This window comes from Pempheris klunzingeri, chromosome 10 (assembly GCF_042242105.1).
Source record: "Pempheris klunzingeri isolate RE-2024b chromosome 10, fPemKlu1.hap1, whole genome shotgun sequence".
In the NCBI taxonomy this organism is placed as follows: Eukaryota; Metazoa; Chordata; class Actinopteri; order Acropomatiformes; family Pempheridae; genus Pempheris; species Pempheris klunzingeri.
Window position 1 is genome coordinate 13,185,185 of NC_092021.1, and position 16,009 is coordinate 13,201,193.

Below are 16,009 nucleotides of genomic sequence, written 5' to 3' on the forward strand. Positions count from 1 at the left end.
TCTTGGCTGTGAGTGACCTTTCTATGGACTCCTTCTCTGTTCACGTTGACTGCCCTGTGAACTCAGTGATTTGAAACACCTGTCCCGTACACTATATATGTCAGTCAGATGATTGCTGGCTTTTATTCTGACGCAGGCAGCATGTGCCAAAAGATTGATCTACGGACTGTAAAATAAAAAAAGTCAACATCTGAGTTATGAGTGTTTAACTTCCACTTGTGATGTTTCAACATATGGAAATACACTTACAGTTAAAAGGAAAACCAGTAGGATCCGTTGTTTTGTGACATCATCACATGACGAAATAAAAACACAGGAGCAGGTCTACCATCATCCATTTTTTGGAAAATATTTTGCGAATATTTATTATAAAAATATAAATGTTTCCACTACAAATCATTTTACATTAGTAGACAAGGCCATCTACATTTGCACACGTAAACTCTCACACAGACACACGGGTCAGTCTTGAGACAGAAAATGAGGGATCTGGATATAGGGTGCATAACAGTATTGCTCTCTCAGATGTCCCAGGTTTATAAAGTAAGTCAAAAACCAAAACACAGGTAGCACTGACACATAATTTACTGTATGCTACAAAAAAAAACTTCAACATTGCGCTGTATAATGTTAAAAAATAAATAAGAGTGTAACCATAATTGCCTTTTTATTGTAGAAAAAAACAAACAAAGCAGACAAATATAATTCAAGATAAGATAAAATATAATACAGATGCATTTTGTCTTTTTTTAATTAAAAATGTTGCACAATTTTTTTTATTTATTCATTTATACATACAAACATTTGTACAAAGAAGGATGGCCATGTACATATAGTGAGATCTGTAGCGCTAGTTGCTATCATTACGATGGTTTACGTTATGTACATGCTAATTAGAACACATAGCAGCAACAGCAGCATCCACAGGTAGACCAAGTAGCAGAGGACTGACTGACACACTGAACAGGGCTGGGTTTCCCAAAAGCACCAAAATCACCACTGTCCATTAGATAAGTTCAGTCTATAGCCAAGGCAATAACGTTTCCATTCAAAGTGCTCAAATATTTTGTATTACAGTAAGTGCTTAGAAGAAGCTTAAAGACAACACCCTTATGGTTAAATATTACCCATCCAACAGCACAAAGTGCCAAAGTGCCAGTTTATTGTACTGGGTATATGTTGCACTGAGGGATTGACTGGGTGACATCAAAGCATGAGGCTAACATCTTTAAGTCTGTACTTCGTAGTACAAAAATCATCTAAGTTCTAAGGTGCCTTTAGGAAATCCCATCCTGGACATACAATGTACTAGGATACTATCTCAGAAAGCAATCATTTATTGGAAGTGTTGCTTCTCTTTCAGGGCGATTTCACACCTTGTTAGTTAAGGGCAGTGATGAAAAATCCCATGCCCCGATGAGAACACAGAAAAAAAAGAGCAAGACTTTGTTGAAAATGAATCAAAAAATTGTAGCATTTTGCTCGGTGATCCCACCGTGATCCAACCCAACTGGAGGAGGCACTCACAACTTTTTGCATTAAACACACCAGGATTTATGGATTAATAATACATGAACTCATTTTACGCTAGAAAAAAAGGTTGTTTTTACAGCAAAGGTATGTTTTTGTTAATAGGTTATGGGTTCAGACCGAAGCAAAGGGACTACAAAACCCTCAGATCAGCGGTGTTGATTTCAACCTTCTGAACTGATTGTAGGCAGAGGACAAATCCCACTCTTTAGAAAGTAAGTGATACCTCATGTTGTGTGGGGTTGATGATGCTGACCTGTCTTACCTGAAGAAGAAACTCGAGTACAAACCTGCTTCTATTTTCAAACACTTCCGCAACACAAAAAGGATGTCTGAGGCAGAGGCCTGAATCACGCCACTCCATCTTAATTAAGAACTCTTTTTACTCTTATTAATGTCTCTCTTACAGTTTCCCCCTTTCTGGCCCCCGTCTCTCATAAACTGCACTCTCCATCTCTGACTCTGCTCCATTCTCTCTATCTGTTTCCCCTTGTTAGAGAAAGTAGAACGAATAACATATACATCCTGAGATTTCACACAAAGGGCATTGGGTTGAGGGGACAGCACTATAACTGTACAATATCTGTTCATAAGCACATAGAACATAGATGTCACCATAAAGAAAATTCTGTGTGTGAAGTGTGTTATGGCCCCTGTACCTTCCAAGCACAGCCTTCAATACATTGTACACGTGACAGACTCATGGCTTCCATACAATGAGACTTTTAACTGATCATCATAATTATTGCTTTAACAGTATGTGACATGTCTACCGAATGCAAATGCTATAGGTTAGAGCTACAGAGTAAAATGGCTCGGTTATCGTAGGTGTGTCCATACCAGCTCACTTCTCTCATGGATAGAGACAGTTAAAATGTAGGTAGTTACAACAAAATCTCACGCCTCAGACCTCATTAGTCCAGGAAGGGTCCACATCCGGGTGAGCTGCTGCTGGCTGCCATGCTCTTCTACACAAGGCATCTCAGCCGTTTGACCGCCTCATTCCACAGGCTGCTAGTCAGGCGTGGTGGGACACTGTGAGCATGGTTGTCCCCTCTTAGCTGTAAAGGGAAGGCTATGCTGTCCAGCTAAGCCAACGTTGGAGAGCTCCGCCTTTATGTTAGTCCAGTCCTTGCCCTGTTTCCCAGTCCAGTCCCAGTTTATATCTCTGGCCAGGTCCCACTGACCTTGTTGGCTTTCTTCTGCTCTCTCTACCCCCATATTTGTCTGTAAGGCATCTCAACGTGGGCATGGAGGGACGGAGGGCCGAAGAGTCAGCCAGTTAGCAAGCTGGCAGGTCTGCACTGAACTCTTCCCATCTCTCTGTCAGGTCTTGATATTGTCTTTCAACAAAACAATGAAAGCCCTCATTTGAATCGCATGTTTTTCCTCCATTTCGATCCGTTTCCAGTTCAAATACGAAGCCACCGTGTTAGACTGTGATTAGCAACCACACCAACAGACAGGTCTCTGGTGTTTTTTATTTGCTGGGTTCATTTTTTTTAAACAGGTACTGGGCCATTCTTGGTGTGGGAATCTAGGGCTTTGAGGCTGCTCACGATCTTCTTCTGCGGTCCTACAATAGTCACTCCAACCTTTTTCAGATCCCTGGTTTGTGAAGGAGAGGGAGGGAGAGAGAGGGAGAGAGGGAAAGGGGGAGAGGTCGAAAAGCAGGCACAATCAGGGAGAGAGAAGCGACGAAGGGAGGGATGGGGAGGAAAAAAAAGATGGAGAGTGAACGTTAGTGTTGGAGGATGTGACACCCATCTGACATTTAATGACATGTTCCCAAGTCCTGCTCCTTTCACTTTTCCATGCATCTGTCATTTATAAAGGACTGCATTTCCCAGAAGGCCACTGAGCTGCCACATCTCTGGAGGGGGTCTGGAAGGGGGTGGGGTTGGTTGCCTCCACTCTCCATCACTAACAAACAGGGAGGTGGGCCTATGGGGCTACACTGACAGCTGCTATTATGACCCTGTCAGTGGAGGAAACAATGGCATGCGAGGGCCACAGTGGCATAAAAGACCTAGTTTCTCATATTAAACTGGATTTTTTTTTGACAGGTTAGGTATAAGTACGAGAGGAGCAGCACTGGTACATGTGGAGGATATTACACTCTACACAGATTACTTGTTAATACTCTTAGAAGCTCTTAACAGATTAGTTACATGCATTCAAGTGTAAAAAGAAAGACCATTTGTGTAGGAAGAATATCTAAAATACTTTAGAGCTACAGTGTCAGTTTCACTTGTGTTATGTGCATCAGACATATCAAATCCACTAGGCAGTTAGTCAGCTCAATTAGAAGATGAAGCCCCTTCTGAAACAAACAGCATCAGCAACCTTGAAACACAGTGTATACAGAGCATCGTTGATGTTACAGTACAAAAGAAGTAACAGCACATGTTAAGACTTGTCTCTTTTGACCATCTAGTATAAAAAATGGTGTTGTATTAGTAGAAGCAGAGGAGTTACAGTCGGAGTGGTGGCATCGCTACAACAAACACTTAGAGCACGCTTGGCCATTTAGACATTTTAGTCTTATTCATAAATATTCACAATAAACGTTGTATTATTCGGATGCAAGCAGAGCATTTAGTTCTCCAAAGCAGCCATCACAGCAGACATTTAGAAACATCTTGACCAGCCAGAAACTGGAAATGACAAAAATCACTCTGTGCTATGATGTAAAGGGATAGTTCACTCAAATTGAGTAATGCTTTAAATGTACACTGTACAATTTACAGTGCATCTCAATGAAATGTGCAATAAAGAAAAAAAACAAAAGTTTTGTCTTTTGTTGTAGTAACAAACAACAGCAGTATGTTGTATAGAGACAAAGCTAGGTTTCCATCCATACACTAAAATTACAAATTATTAGCCTACAATAAACTGACAGCTTGTAGTTTTTTTTTTTTGTCAAGACAAACATTTTAATAAATGCAAATGACAGCAGCCTTTAGAACCTACTCTTGTCGACTGGTTATGCTAGTTTGCATATTAGAATATTATGCTCTTTTGTTCTTTGGCAACTTGTAATATTAATCATATTTGTAATATTAATCAACATTACCAGAAGCTGTTACAGGTAACAGCTGGATGGAAACATAGCTCTTGAGTTATCACTGAGTATGACTATCCCTTTAAAAGTCAGATGAGTGAGAGCCCATCAGTAGGTTACTGCTCCCAGGTGCAGCATTTGTCTTGGTCCTCCACCCACCATCCAGAGCCGGAGGAGGCGGAGAGGAGCCAGGCGTTAGAGAGTGGTGATTCCCATGGACGGCTCCCATTCTGGGCAAGTGGCCGGTGTAACGTGGACCTCCGTCAGAACCACTCTACTGAGAGACAGCCAGGCCCGGCAACGTTAGCACTTTAAACTGGATGTCATCAACATGTGCTTAATTTAGAACAGGATCTCAAGCACATTATAGTCTTATGAAATCAGGCTAAATCATGTGACTTTACCAATAAAAAGTAAGACAAACATCTAACTGTACTGTACTGAGCAGTCCTGAACTCCTTTACCTCTGAACATGGTAGCAAAAATTATGTGACCTCAAAATACAATGTTTGGTCGCCAAGTGACATTCACTTCTCACTTGTTTATGTCAGCAAAGCCACATGAAGCAACCCAAGAACAGACAGTGACGTATCTAATGATAATGGTACATTAAATTAAATTACAGTAACATGAACCACGTGAGGCATAATCATAAATCATCAAAGAAACACAAATACACGTGATAAAGATAAACAGTTGAAAATTATGTCACAATGTAAACTCCCATGATTCCAGAGCAACACCTCTGCAGGGTATTTTTTCTTCAGGTTAGTTAAAAGCAAATTAAGACATTTTTCGTGAACAAAAACCAACTTACACAAGTGAATCACTTTATAATTACACATTTTCCCAGGTAACTGTCTCATTTGTTGTGTCACATTTTAAATTGCCGGAAGGAGGATTATACCGGGTCAGCTCAGAGTATAATAATGTTTTCTCTCAGTCCTGTTTGGTAGAGTGTGGTGTAAAGCCTACGCTCCACAATTTGTGATTGTAGTAGGATTGCAGTTTAGGTAAACTTCATCACTTCAACAAGGAAACACCTGAGATGAACTTTGCATGCACTCGGCCCAGATGAAGAAATAGTCCAAATGATGCTGTATTTCCTAGTCAATCCATTCAATCCCGTCTTGAAAAAGGACTCCAATTACTCCAGCAGATGAGTCAGCACACTGCAGCCAAGTATGATTACTGTTCCTCAGAGGTCAGAGCATTGCCAAGTCTTGTGCTGAATATCAAGGACTAGATTAAGACTGTACAAATCAATACAGCAATCTATATTGAGCAATGTATAGCCTCAGCCAAGTGTGCTAGCCTTGTAGCTGAGTTAGCCTTCAGTGCCTTAGCTCAGCCTTCAGTGGATTAATACTGCAGTGATTGAATTTAACATCTGCCTACACAAAACGAATCAAAGACTGATATGATTTCTTTAGTGCAAGGTTACTCCACAGCAGTTAATCTGTAATCTCTTTTTTACACCTATCTGCAGTGTAAGCATTTTTGTTTTGCGACATGTTGACTTTTGATCCCTGAGGAAAATAAGATGAGACGGCACGCGAGAGAGGAATCATCATTAAAAAGTCTTATTTCTATTATCCAAAAACACGTCTCTTCCACAGCAACGAGCAAGAGGTCAGTGTAAGTTATTGACAGGAGTTACAGCTGGTTGCAACGCTGACTACCACTACCCAACTGCTCCGCTGCTGCCATCACCACAGTGAATGGCTGCTTTGGTGATTAGAAAACGTCCAATTATTAACCGGTCACATTCCACATCAATTAAACCAGCAGCGGGCCAACAGGGTGAGAGAGCAGGAGAGAAAGACTGAGGAAAGGAGCAAGAAACCACTCATTGCATTTTGACGGCGACAAAAAAGAAAACAACAAAAAGACAGAAAACTAGTCAGCTGTCCTTACTCTGACCTGTAAATCTGAAGGGGACTTGTTCGTCACTATAATCTCCTGATCTATTATCACTGTGCTTGGGATTCATAATTCCTTTCAGTCTGCCAGGACAGGGAGCCGAGCCAGAACATGATCCACTATCTCAGAACCTTTTGTCAGCCTGAGGATCCTGTCAGCGGAGTCAGACCTGTAATCTCTGTCTCTGGAACGAACAAACTCCCCTTTATCCAGGGACACTGATGACAAACTGTGACACACTGTGACAAATACCCAGCCTCTACTATCAGTTCCCATGAAACGTTCCTCATACTACAGAAATGTACACAAAAAACATCTGTATGCAAACTATTTGCTTCGTCTAATATGTTTTGGCGGAATGGTGATTGCTGGATGACAATGACTGTCAACATTTTTCACATCCAGGTTGTGTGAATGAGTCCTGCCTTGTCCTTAAAGTCAAAGTTGACTTTGACATTTAAACAAAAACAATGTTTGCACGGTTGTGTTTGAGGAACCAGATATTAATCATTTTAATTTTTAGAGAACATTCTTAAGTCATCTCATATCTGGGGACTCACTGAACAATGAGGGTCAGCTCACCCTACTCAGTGAATGTGATTTCTCTAAATTTTGGCTTCCAAATAATTGAGCCTGAGCTTTGCTTTGCATTTGAATGCTTCACAGTAAAGAGAGTACCATGCATACCTATTTGACAGCAATGCCTTTATTTGCTCATTCAAAGCACCCTCTCTCTGCTCTTTTATCTTGTCAAATCTTCCCTCTCATTCCCTCCCTGAGTAGTTTCTCTCTCCCTTATGAAACTCACAACTCTTCTCCGCTCTCTTTCTCTCTCTTTTTTTTTTCTGTTTCTCTGTTTATCACTCTTCCTTTTAATGCTCTCACCTTCTCTCTCTGTGGTCATACTCGCAACACTGAGAGCATGGCTAAAGGCCTGTCATTATGAATTACCATGACTCTCATCTGGACACCTTTAGTAAGAGCTCTATAGCTTTCTTTACTTACTGAGAACAAGTGTGTGTGTGTGTGTGTGTGTGTGTGTGTTTCCTTCACCAAGAGCCTCTTCAAATTCCTGGGCCTTGCCACCGGTGCTGGGGCCCTGTAAACACTGTTGAAATGAATAGGCAGAGAAGCTTAGTGTGTGTGTGTTTGTGTGTGCCTGTGTGTGTGTGGTTGTCTTACTCTGTGGAGGTCTTGGCTAGGGTGTCACAGGAGCTGTAGCTGACCCCAGAAAAGGCCTCCTTGCATGGCAAGGTCCTCATTCCATCCATCCAATCACCCATCGTCCCCATGGAGGGAACCTCTGAACTGCTCCTGTCCAACAACAAATTGGCTGGCCTGAGAGGACACAGGAGAAGGAATAGCATAAAACACATTAACGGATAATGAATAAACATTTCCTTGGGTGATATACTGAAACGTATAAAATCGAGTTTATAGCATCGTTTCAGGAAGGCAGGACTGCAGTTCCAAACTGCTTCTCCATTAGTCACCTTTTGTGGAAGGTCCGCATTAAAATGTGATTACAGATACATATACAAAGTCTGCTATTTGCAGCACAGTCTTTAATCTTGTCACTCCCCACAACCATGCCACAAGTCCGAACAGTCTGGGATGGGGAGTGACGACAAGAAACTTCCACCCAGGTAACTCAGGTGACCTACAGGTGGACACTGTTGGAACACAGTTCATATACTTCTGTGTGAGCAGAAGCCCGAATAGCGGCAATTTTTGCAGCAGTGTTGCTGCACATCACTCATCCCCCAGCTTTTACCCGTGTTTTTCTGTTCAAACCATTGATGCTGTTAATCAGTGATCGCTGCCACTATTGCTGCACTATTGCCAGTAACTAGCCAGCAGCCAGTGTGTCATTTCAGGTTGTGTGGAGAGATCTTTCATCATGTAGTCGTTGTCATCTGTGCACAGATAACGCTAAGTAACAGTGTCATGATGGGCTCCGGGGCTGCATAGATTGTTGCATAGTCGGATTTAACCGCGTTGCTCCTGCACTTGACACGCAACACTTCTTGGCTGATTTATCCATGTATGAATGTTTTAATGATGAATAGTTACTGCGTTAATAATTAGTGTTTAAGTTCATTCAATTAAACAGAGATGCTATGCATTCTGTGCTTGCACACCTATACACACCTATAAAAACAAACCGGCCCTTTTGATCTGATCGAGCAGCATTCATCAGGGAGACACACACACACACACACACACACACACACAATGGGCATGTGTCATTTGCATACAGTAAACCTGCACAGTGCCTTTAGGCTTTGAATACAGCGGGGAAATCAAACCATCACGCGAAATATTTCCATAATATATTTAAAATATTCAAGAACAAGATTACTAACAAAAGCGGCATCAGTTTCTGTCTAATGTCATTACCGTTTCCTGCAGTACATGTACCATGCAGCAAAAAGCAACATTAGATTTGATTAGACTTGATGGTTTCAATTGGATCAAATCAAATTAAATGCTCTGCGTTGGGCTTTAGAGCGCTCAGTCAACAGTAGAGGGTGAAGGAAAGGCTGCAGGCACTGTTCTGACTCACTGTGATTGATTGATGGCTGCCGAAGATGAGGGAGGACGTAGGACGACAGACTTAAAGAAGCTTACAAAGAGCAAGAGTGTGAGGGAGGAAAAAGCTATTGCCACTACTGAGGCTGTGACTTTTACAAATGCGTTGTACTTTGCTGTTGTGAAACCTGATCACATCGAGGCAGGAAAATAACCAGGTCAAACTACATTAAGCCAAACTGGTGAAAAAAAACCCTCTGAGTCCTATCTGAGTAGACAAAGGCACCTGCGTAAAGACAAACACACACATACACACACAGCACACAAGGGAATAGAGCCTTGGGGGCAGGACAGGACAGGACAGAAAAAAATGGTAGTTCACCCATAGAGAATACTATTTATATCCTTGTAAATAAACTCATTGGAATACCAGGAAGTCCACTTGTGCCTGACTGATTTGATTTAGCAGGAAGGATTGGAGCTACTATGTGAGAATACAAACCAGGAAGATGTGATTCCATAAAGCAGGTGAAGAAAACTTTGACTGAAACATTTCCTCCTAATCTAATTACACAAATACTCTCTTGATTGATTTCTTGAAAAAAACCCTGAATTTTATCCATCCCTTGTCTCAAATAAAGTGTGTTTTGCTTCAAAGTGACGGACTATACATCATATGTGTTGTCTCCACTAAACACAATTAAGCCTTTTTGGTGATCTTTTTAATTTTCACTTGATCATTTTATTTCAGAACAAAGCATACATACGTTAAGGTGGAATGAGAAGTTTGTATGGCCATACATGCTCTTATTTATTCAACTCAGCTTCATGTATCATCCTGTTGTGAAAAATGGTGAATTAAAAGTTCTTATGCTAAGTTGTAAGGTTAGTTGTTTACAAGGGCAACCAGTTTCCTTGCTGATTTTTCCTTCTGTTGGAGATACAAGGTTCTTTACAGCACTGGTAAACTAGATTCACTCTGTGCCCTCGATTGCTGCTGCTGTATATTTTGATTTAAAGACGCAAAATACAATCCATAGAATGTTACAGTAGAAAATAATTAAGCTGCCACCAAAAAGTGCTGAAGAAAAATACTATACTAAGCCAACAAAGAGGTGTATATAGCAAGAAGAAAGGCACAATGACATCTCAAACAGAGACAAGAAAAATGGGAGGAAAAAAGATGCATTTGATGCAGTGGAGTGGGTGTTGTTACAATGATTGAGTCTTTTCCTGCCAGATCAGAGGCCTGTCAAACTGCCGAGGGCCCCCCAGGACCCCCTGGAGAGACTGGTTTGTAGGAAAAGTAGGGAATTGGGGGTTAGAAGGTGGGGGTGGTTTGGATGGGGGGAGAAGAAGGAATCTGTGAATCTCCCTTAGAGGACAGAGGAAATGTTTTTATGAGAAAGACAAAAATGTTAGTTACTATGTATGTACGTAGTGTAAACGAATGATTGTGATTGTTATGACAGACCTTTTCCCAGTATGCATCTGCTGATAAAAATCATCTGTTTTATGAAGGGAATTATACCCAAATAGTTTGGCTTTTTTGTAGGACTATTGATCCTCTCCTCCGCTGTACCCCATTTCCACTTTTTTTTCTCCTCCGATCTCTTCTCCCCTTTATCCTATACTTTCTTTTCCCCTCTCTTCTCTCCTTTGAGAGATAAACTGCAAATGACCTTGTTTTCCCTCCCTTATCATTTTCTTTGTTTCCTTTGTTGTTACATTTTCAGCAACATCTCACGGTAACTCAAGAGACAAGAGAAACAGAGAAACAGAGGGATGCGATGACGGGGAAAATAAAGAGAAAAGAAAGCATCTGTCTGATGTCAGAGGGGAGTTTGAAAACCCCTCGTGGACTTAACACCATATAAGAATGCAGAAAACACCCGCTAGAACAGAAGGAAGTATACAGACACCGGAGACAGAACAAAGTCTAACCCCCTTCTCTTTTCTATTTCCCTTCCCCTTTTCTGCTCTATCTTTCATTCTTTTGACCTCCAAATAACCAGGGCTGTGTCTCTTGTTTTTAAAGCTCTCAAGGGAGGTGAAAGTTGGATGAGGAGAGGAGCTTGAACAGATACATGTGGGCAGGACAGAGTGGGAGGAATTTACCTCTCACTGTGTTACCGCGACGATTCCCACGGTGTCACTAGGAGAGGTTACACTGATGTATAGGCCCAATATTAGGCCACTGAATTAAACTGTGATACATTCCTGAATGTGATGGATATGATGGAGTTTTAATCAATACAACTCAGGTGGTCTCAGGGAAGCTATTAACCTAGATTGATTCCAGTGTGACATTTTCATTTGATTCTAGTCAAGCATGCATGGTTCTTACTGTGAACCCTCTTATTCATATTACTAGCCAGATAGTGAGTTTTAGCTGTATTTAAGAAATCTTTCACCTTGATTTTTTTAAAAAGTACCCCACAACTGGACATATTAGATGTAAATTACACAAAGTATTGGCATTTGGATAATTTCATTACATGGTTTGCTGAAATGCATCTGCAATGTCTGGTATCCTCCATCCAGTTTTCTGTACTTCCACACTTACTCAGCTTTCATATTTTTGACCACCAATGGGTGGTGTTACCTTATTATCTGCCTTTGCATATAATTCAATTTTAAATAAAAGCATAAATATCTGTGTTCTTTGGTGCCTTAAACTGGTTTCCATTTACTAATAAACTGTTTCCATTCCCTGTCCCAACCTTAGCCCTGCAGGCCAAGATCCACACCAACATAAATCTCAGCTCAGTCCCATCTGCAGCCATGGCCCAGCCCCACTCTAACTTATGTTCTACCAAGCCCTTCACAGGGGAATGGGTTGTTGTTTCAACTCCAACCCCATTTCCAGCCCAGCCCTAACTACTGAAAATTAACCGAAGACCTTTATTCTCTAGACAGAGTTTGTTTGAAAATGAATTACAGAGAGTAGTAATGTAATAGATCTGATTTGTTGTTACAGGTTCACAGAGGCCTGTCATTATTCATTTTGCCTTGTATGGCTTTGGGAAAAAAATTATTAAGTAAAAAGTCCTCCATCCTCATCTGTAGCAATGCATTACCGACTACTGCACATTAATGTTGGTTGACTTGTATTGACTTGACTTGTATTTAGAATGAGGACTAGTTTTAGGGGCACATTTTTCAATTTTGAAGTAAGGATAACCTGTGATCTAATATGTTTTAGACACCCTGTAAAGACAATCAGATAGACAGTGGCCTTTAACCTTGACTGGGCTCCTGTTGGCCCATAATTAGTCTCTGACAGCCAACCTTGGCCCCAGATCTCAGACCCTCTCCATCCACATGCAGGGGCAGTAAACTCTGACCAGGTCCCACCCCCGGAGCCTCCAGATGCTCTGTTCTAGTCTGAGGCTCTGCTCTGGGCTTTGTGGAGGAGGGGGTGCTCCGTTAGCCAGCCAGGACAGCCCTGAGACAAACGAGGTGTGTGAAGCGGAGTGCAGCTGCTCCCGCAGTGCAACTGCCACCATCGCACACACACAAATACACACCCAGCTCTCATAAATCACCACAGCCGCCCCTGTCGGCCAGCCTATGCTCGCCCGGTGTTAAAAGCCAATCAGGGAAATTACATGCAAACTCCAAGGGACCTATTTTCACTTTCTTAAGAAATCATTAGTCAATGTTATGAGCTTTGACATCTCCATAACACCATGGCCGTCTGCCGCAGACCCAGCGCCTGTCCCCATCTCTGCTCAGAACTGACAACTGTACATGGGCCGCCCTCATTCCCCATGGACCCATGGGAGAGAATGGTGGCCCCAAAAAAGGAGCAAAGTATAAGGGAGGATAAAAAGGAGGGGAAAATGCAGCATAATAAAATTTGAAAAAAAGTAGAGAGGAGTATGACATTAGCCTTCATGGGCAAGGGAAAGATGAAAGAAATGTATTTAAATTGTTTTAGTTAAAGATGGGGGGAGGATGTGGTCAGTCGAGCTCATTTTCATGTAACACCCTGCAAACACTGGAAGCAGGAAAGCAATATTTACGTTGAGCTCCTGCACTTACTGGTTCCAAAAACAAACAAGCATCCACCAAGGGAGAAAAAAGGTCAAACCTAAGACAAAACCTCAGTTTATTCCCAACTGTGTCCATTTGTCTTTTTACATTATTGATGGTGAATTGTGGTTCATTCATGGAAAATAAAACTGCATCTGCCATTATTGTCCCAAAGCCTTGTGATCACAGAGCAGGAAGTACATTGACCCGCATTAGCTCATACTGTTGTTGTGTGGAAGGTATAAAGGAAACTTCTGCCAGTGCTGGACAGAAATTCATGATATCAATCGATTACTTTATACTGCCTTTTAGATTTAAAGTACCTTCTTTAATTGGAGGGTAACTCACTCACTCAATCACATTTTGCAGAATGCAAAATGCCCAGTCAGCTGAAGTCTAGACCATATAACACACAGCCAACTTCCGACATAATAAAAAAGAAATAGGTAATGAAAAATCCTTTTAATACCTGGATGTGGTGTTGGCTGTGATTTTGAGGCTACCAGGGTTGCGGATGAGTTTATCCAAGATGCTGACGATCTGTTCAAACTTAGGCCGGTTGTTCCTCTCCTTCTGCCAGCAGTCCAACATCAGCTGGTAAAGGGTAGCAGGGCAGTCCATGGGTGGGGGGAGGCGGTATCCCTCATCTACAGCCTTTATTACCTACATGAAGGAAGGAAAAGACGGGATTTGAGAAATGACGGATATGTAAAGTATCAAAATGACGTCTTATTTCCTTTATTTTAATAGCAGTTGTAGTTCAATCTTTCTTTTTCTTTTATCATCAGGGTTTTATATAAATAAATATCTTTCTGGGAGTGTTCAGTGTATCAGAATGACCTGAGTTTGAAATTCATGATACAATATTCAGTTTGGATAGTGCAGTTTTGAAGCTTGTTGTTGCATCGGCTTGCGTTGCTTTTTTGGAGTGGTTTGGGATTGTATGTGCTGTGGGTTGCATGCAGCCAAGGACAAAATGTTACTGCTTTAATGAATTTGGGGATGTAATAAAAGAAATGAAATGATGCACAATATGCACCAAGCGCTCAAAACACACCAATAGTGCCTCAAGATATGGTCATTAAGCTGAAACAACACAGTTTTTCACTGTTGTGGTGGTTATATTTTGAAGGTTGAACAGCAGCTTGCACTGCTTCTTTACCAGTGATTGACATAGTGATACTGACATTGTTTTTTTATCTTAAGTGCCCTATCGCATCTGTGGGCCACCGGCCTCCTCTTGCGACCCTGAAGACGAACTAAACATTTCATCTAAATCAGTGGGAGCTGCTGGTGCCCTTGTATTCTTCCCATCAATAAAACTTGCCAAATGTGCAAAGCTGGATGCACTGTTTTACTGGTTGGTACAAAACACAGACTAAAGGAAGTTAACTTGGCAACATGGCAGTACTCACATCCTGATTGGACATCTCCCAGTATGGCCGTTCCCCATATGACATCACTTCCCAGAGCACAATGCCATAACTCCAAGCATCACTGGCTGATGTAAACTTCCTGTAGGCAATAGCCTCTGGGGCTGTCCATCGGATAGGGATCTTGCCACCCTGAGAGTAAAAGAAAGATGAATCAGTCAGTCTGTCATTCAGTAAATCAATATTTTTGAGCACATTCTCCCTGTCCAAAAGGAATTCAAGAGAGACAACAGAGCAGGTTTACTATCACAAATAATGTAATATAAAAATAGAACTAGATTGTCAGGACAATGGCTGACAACAATGTGTGAATGTTGATGATTACATGATGAAAATGGCCTGCATGACCTGAAAGATTCAGATGATTCACTGTGCTGTTGTGAGTTTGGACTGAGCATAGTGGTCTCAACCTCAGACCCAGACTGATCTTCAGCGCTGTCAAACTATATATGATAAACACATAAGATACTGAAATATTTTTGGGAAAATTTGGGATTTTAAAAAAATCATAGAAAGTGACATTGAACCTTACTGTAAAAATGATTAATTCAGTTTTAATAAAGAAGTATCAACCATAAAGAAATAAAGATATTGATGAATTGATTAAGTTTCCTGCATAACCTCTGACTGTAGTGTCTGCTGCTTTTGTCTTCTAGCTGAGAAGCAGCACAAATGAAGAAAATGGAGCTGAGGAAAGGAGGACGACGGCAGCCAAAGCTAACAGACACATCGGCCAAGTCACTCAGCTCTTGCCTGGTACTGTGCACACACGCAGACACTGCCCTCTGAAAAACACACTCTTCTACTGCCTGAGCCATTAAGAAACACAAGGGAATGTTTAAAACACAGAAAATCACGCGATTATACATGTGGTTGCACTAATGAACACAGATGCACATGGATACACAATGCAAAGGCAAAAACACTGCTCTTACATTCATACAGTACCCACCTGCTCCGCTGTAAGGTTAAAGTGCAAGATGTGTGTTCCCTACACACACACTGCACAGAAACACACAGAAACTTATAGATTTTGCCTAAAAACTAGAGGCTTGAGAAGTGGAAAAGAAATGTTCCAGTGAGAGCTGGATTCAAATCTCCTTGCATGTGTGGAGCATTGTCAGTTACTGTAACATGGCAGGGTTTATTATTCTGTCTTATTATTTTAGATTATGTATTTCTGGGAGAAAGACACACGGCACACTGACTGTTTATTTGACAAGCAATTCTCAGCCAGTAAATTATACTGTGTTTAAAGGGGCTGCACGCATGGTTGAGACCACAGGATCCTATGATGAAAATGACCACACACATACAAATCCGGCACAAAGTAAAGATGAAAGTGTTTTGTGCTGTGAAGTGAAACAAGCAAAATAAAACAACCTGTAAATAGGGTGAGATGATTTTTGATATTTTTAGTACAAATCCAGTCAAACAGTCTTCTACTTATTTCTAAGATGATGACACTCTTAAAAACTGAAAACTTGTC

At 41.2% G+C, this 16,009-nt stretch overlaps 1 protein-coding gene across 1 annotated transcript in view; it reads right to left on the bottom strand.

Annotated features, from left to right (window-relative positions):
• Positions 1-335: 335 nt before the first annotated feature.
• epha3 (eph receptor A3) overlaps positions 336-16,009 on the bottom strand; it is a 94,722-nt gene continuing 79,048 nt past the window's right edge. The window contains exons 14-17 of the mRNA XM_070837528.1: positions 14,503-14,652; positions 13,557-13,750; positions 7,700-7,855; positions 336-3,138 (exon numbers count right to left, since the gene is read on the bottom strand). Coding sequence (XP_070693629.1) covers positions 3,033-3,138; positions 7,700-7,855; positions 13,557-13,750; positions 14,503-14,652 — 606 coding nt within the window. The 3' untranslated portion in view covers positions 336-3,032. The remainder of the gene's footprint in view (positions 3,139-7,699; positions 7,856-13,556; positions 13,751-14,502; positions 14,653-16,009) is intronic.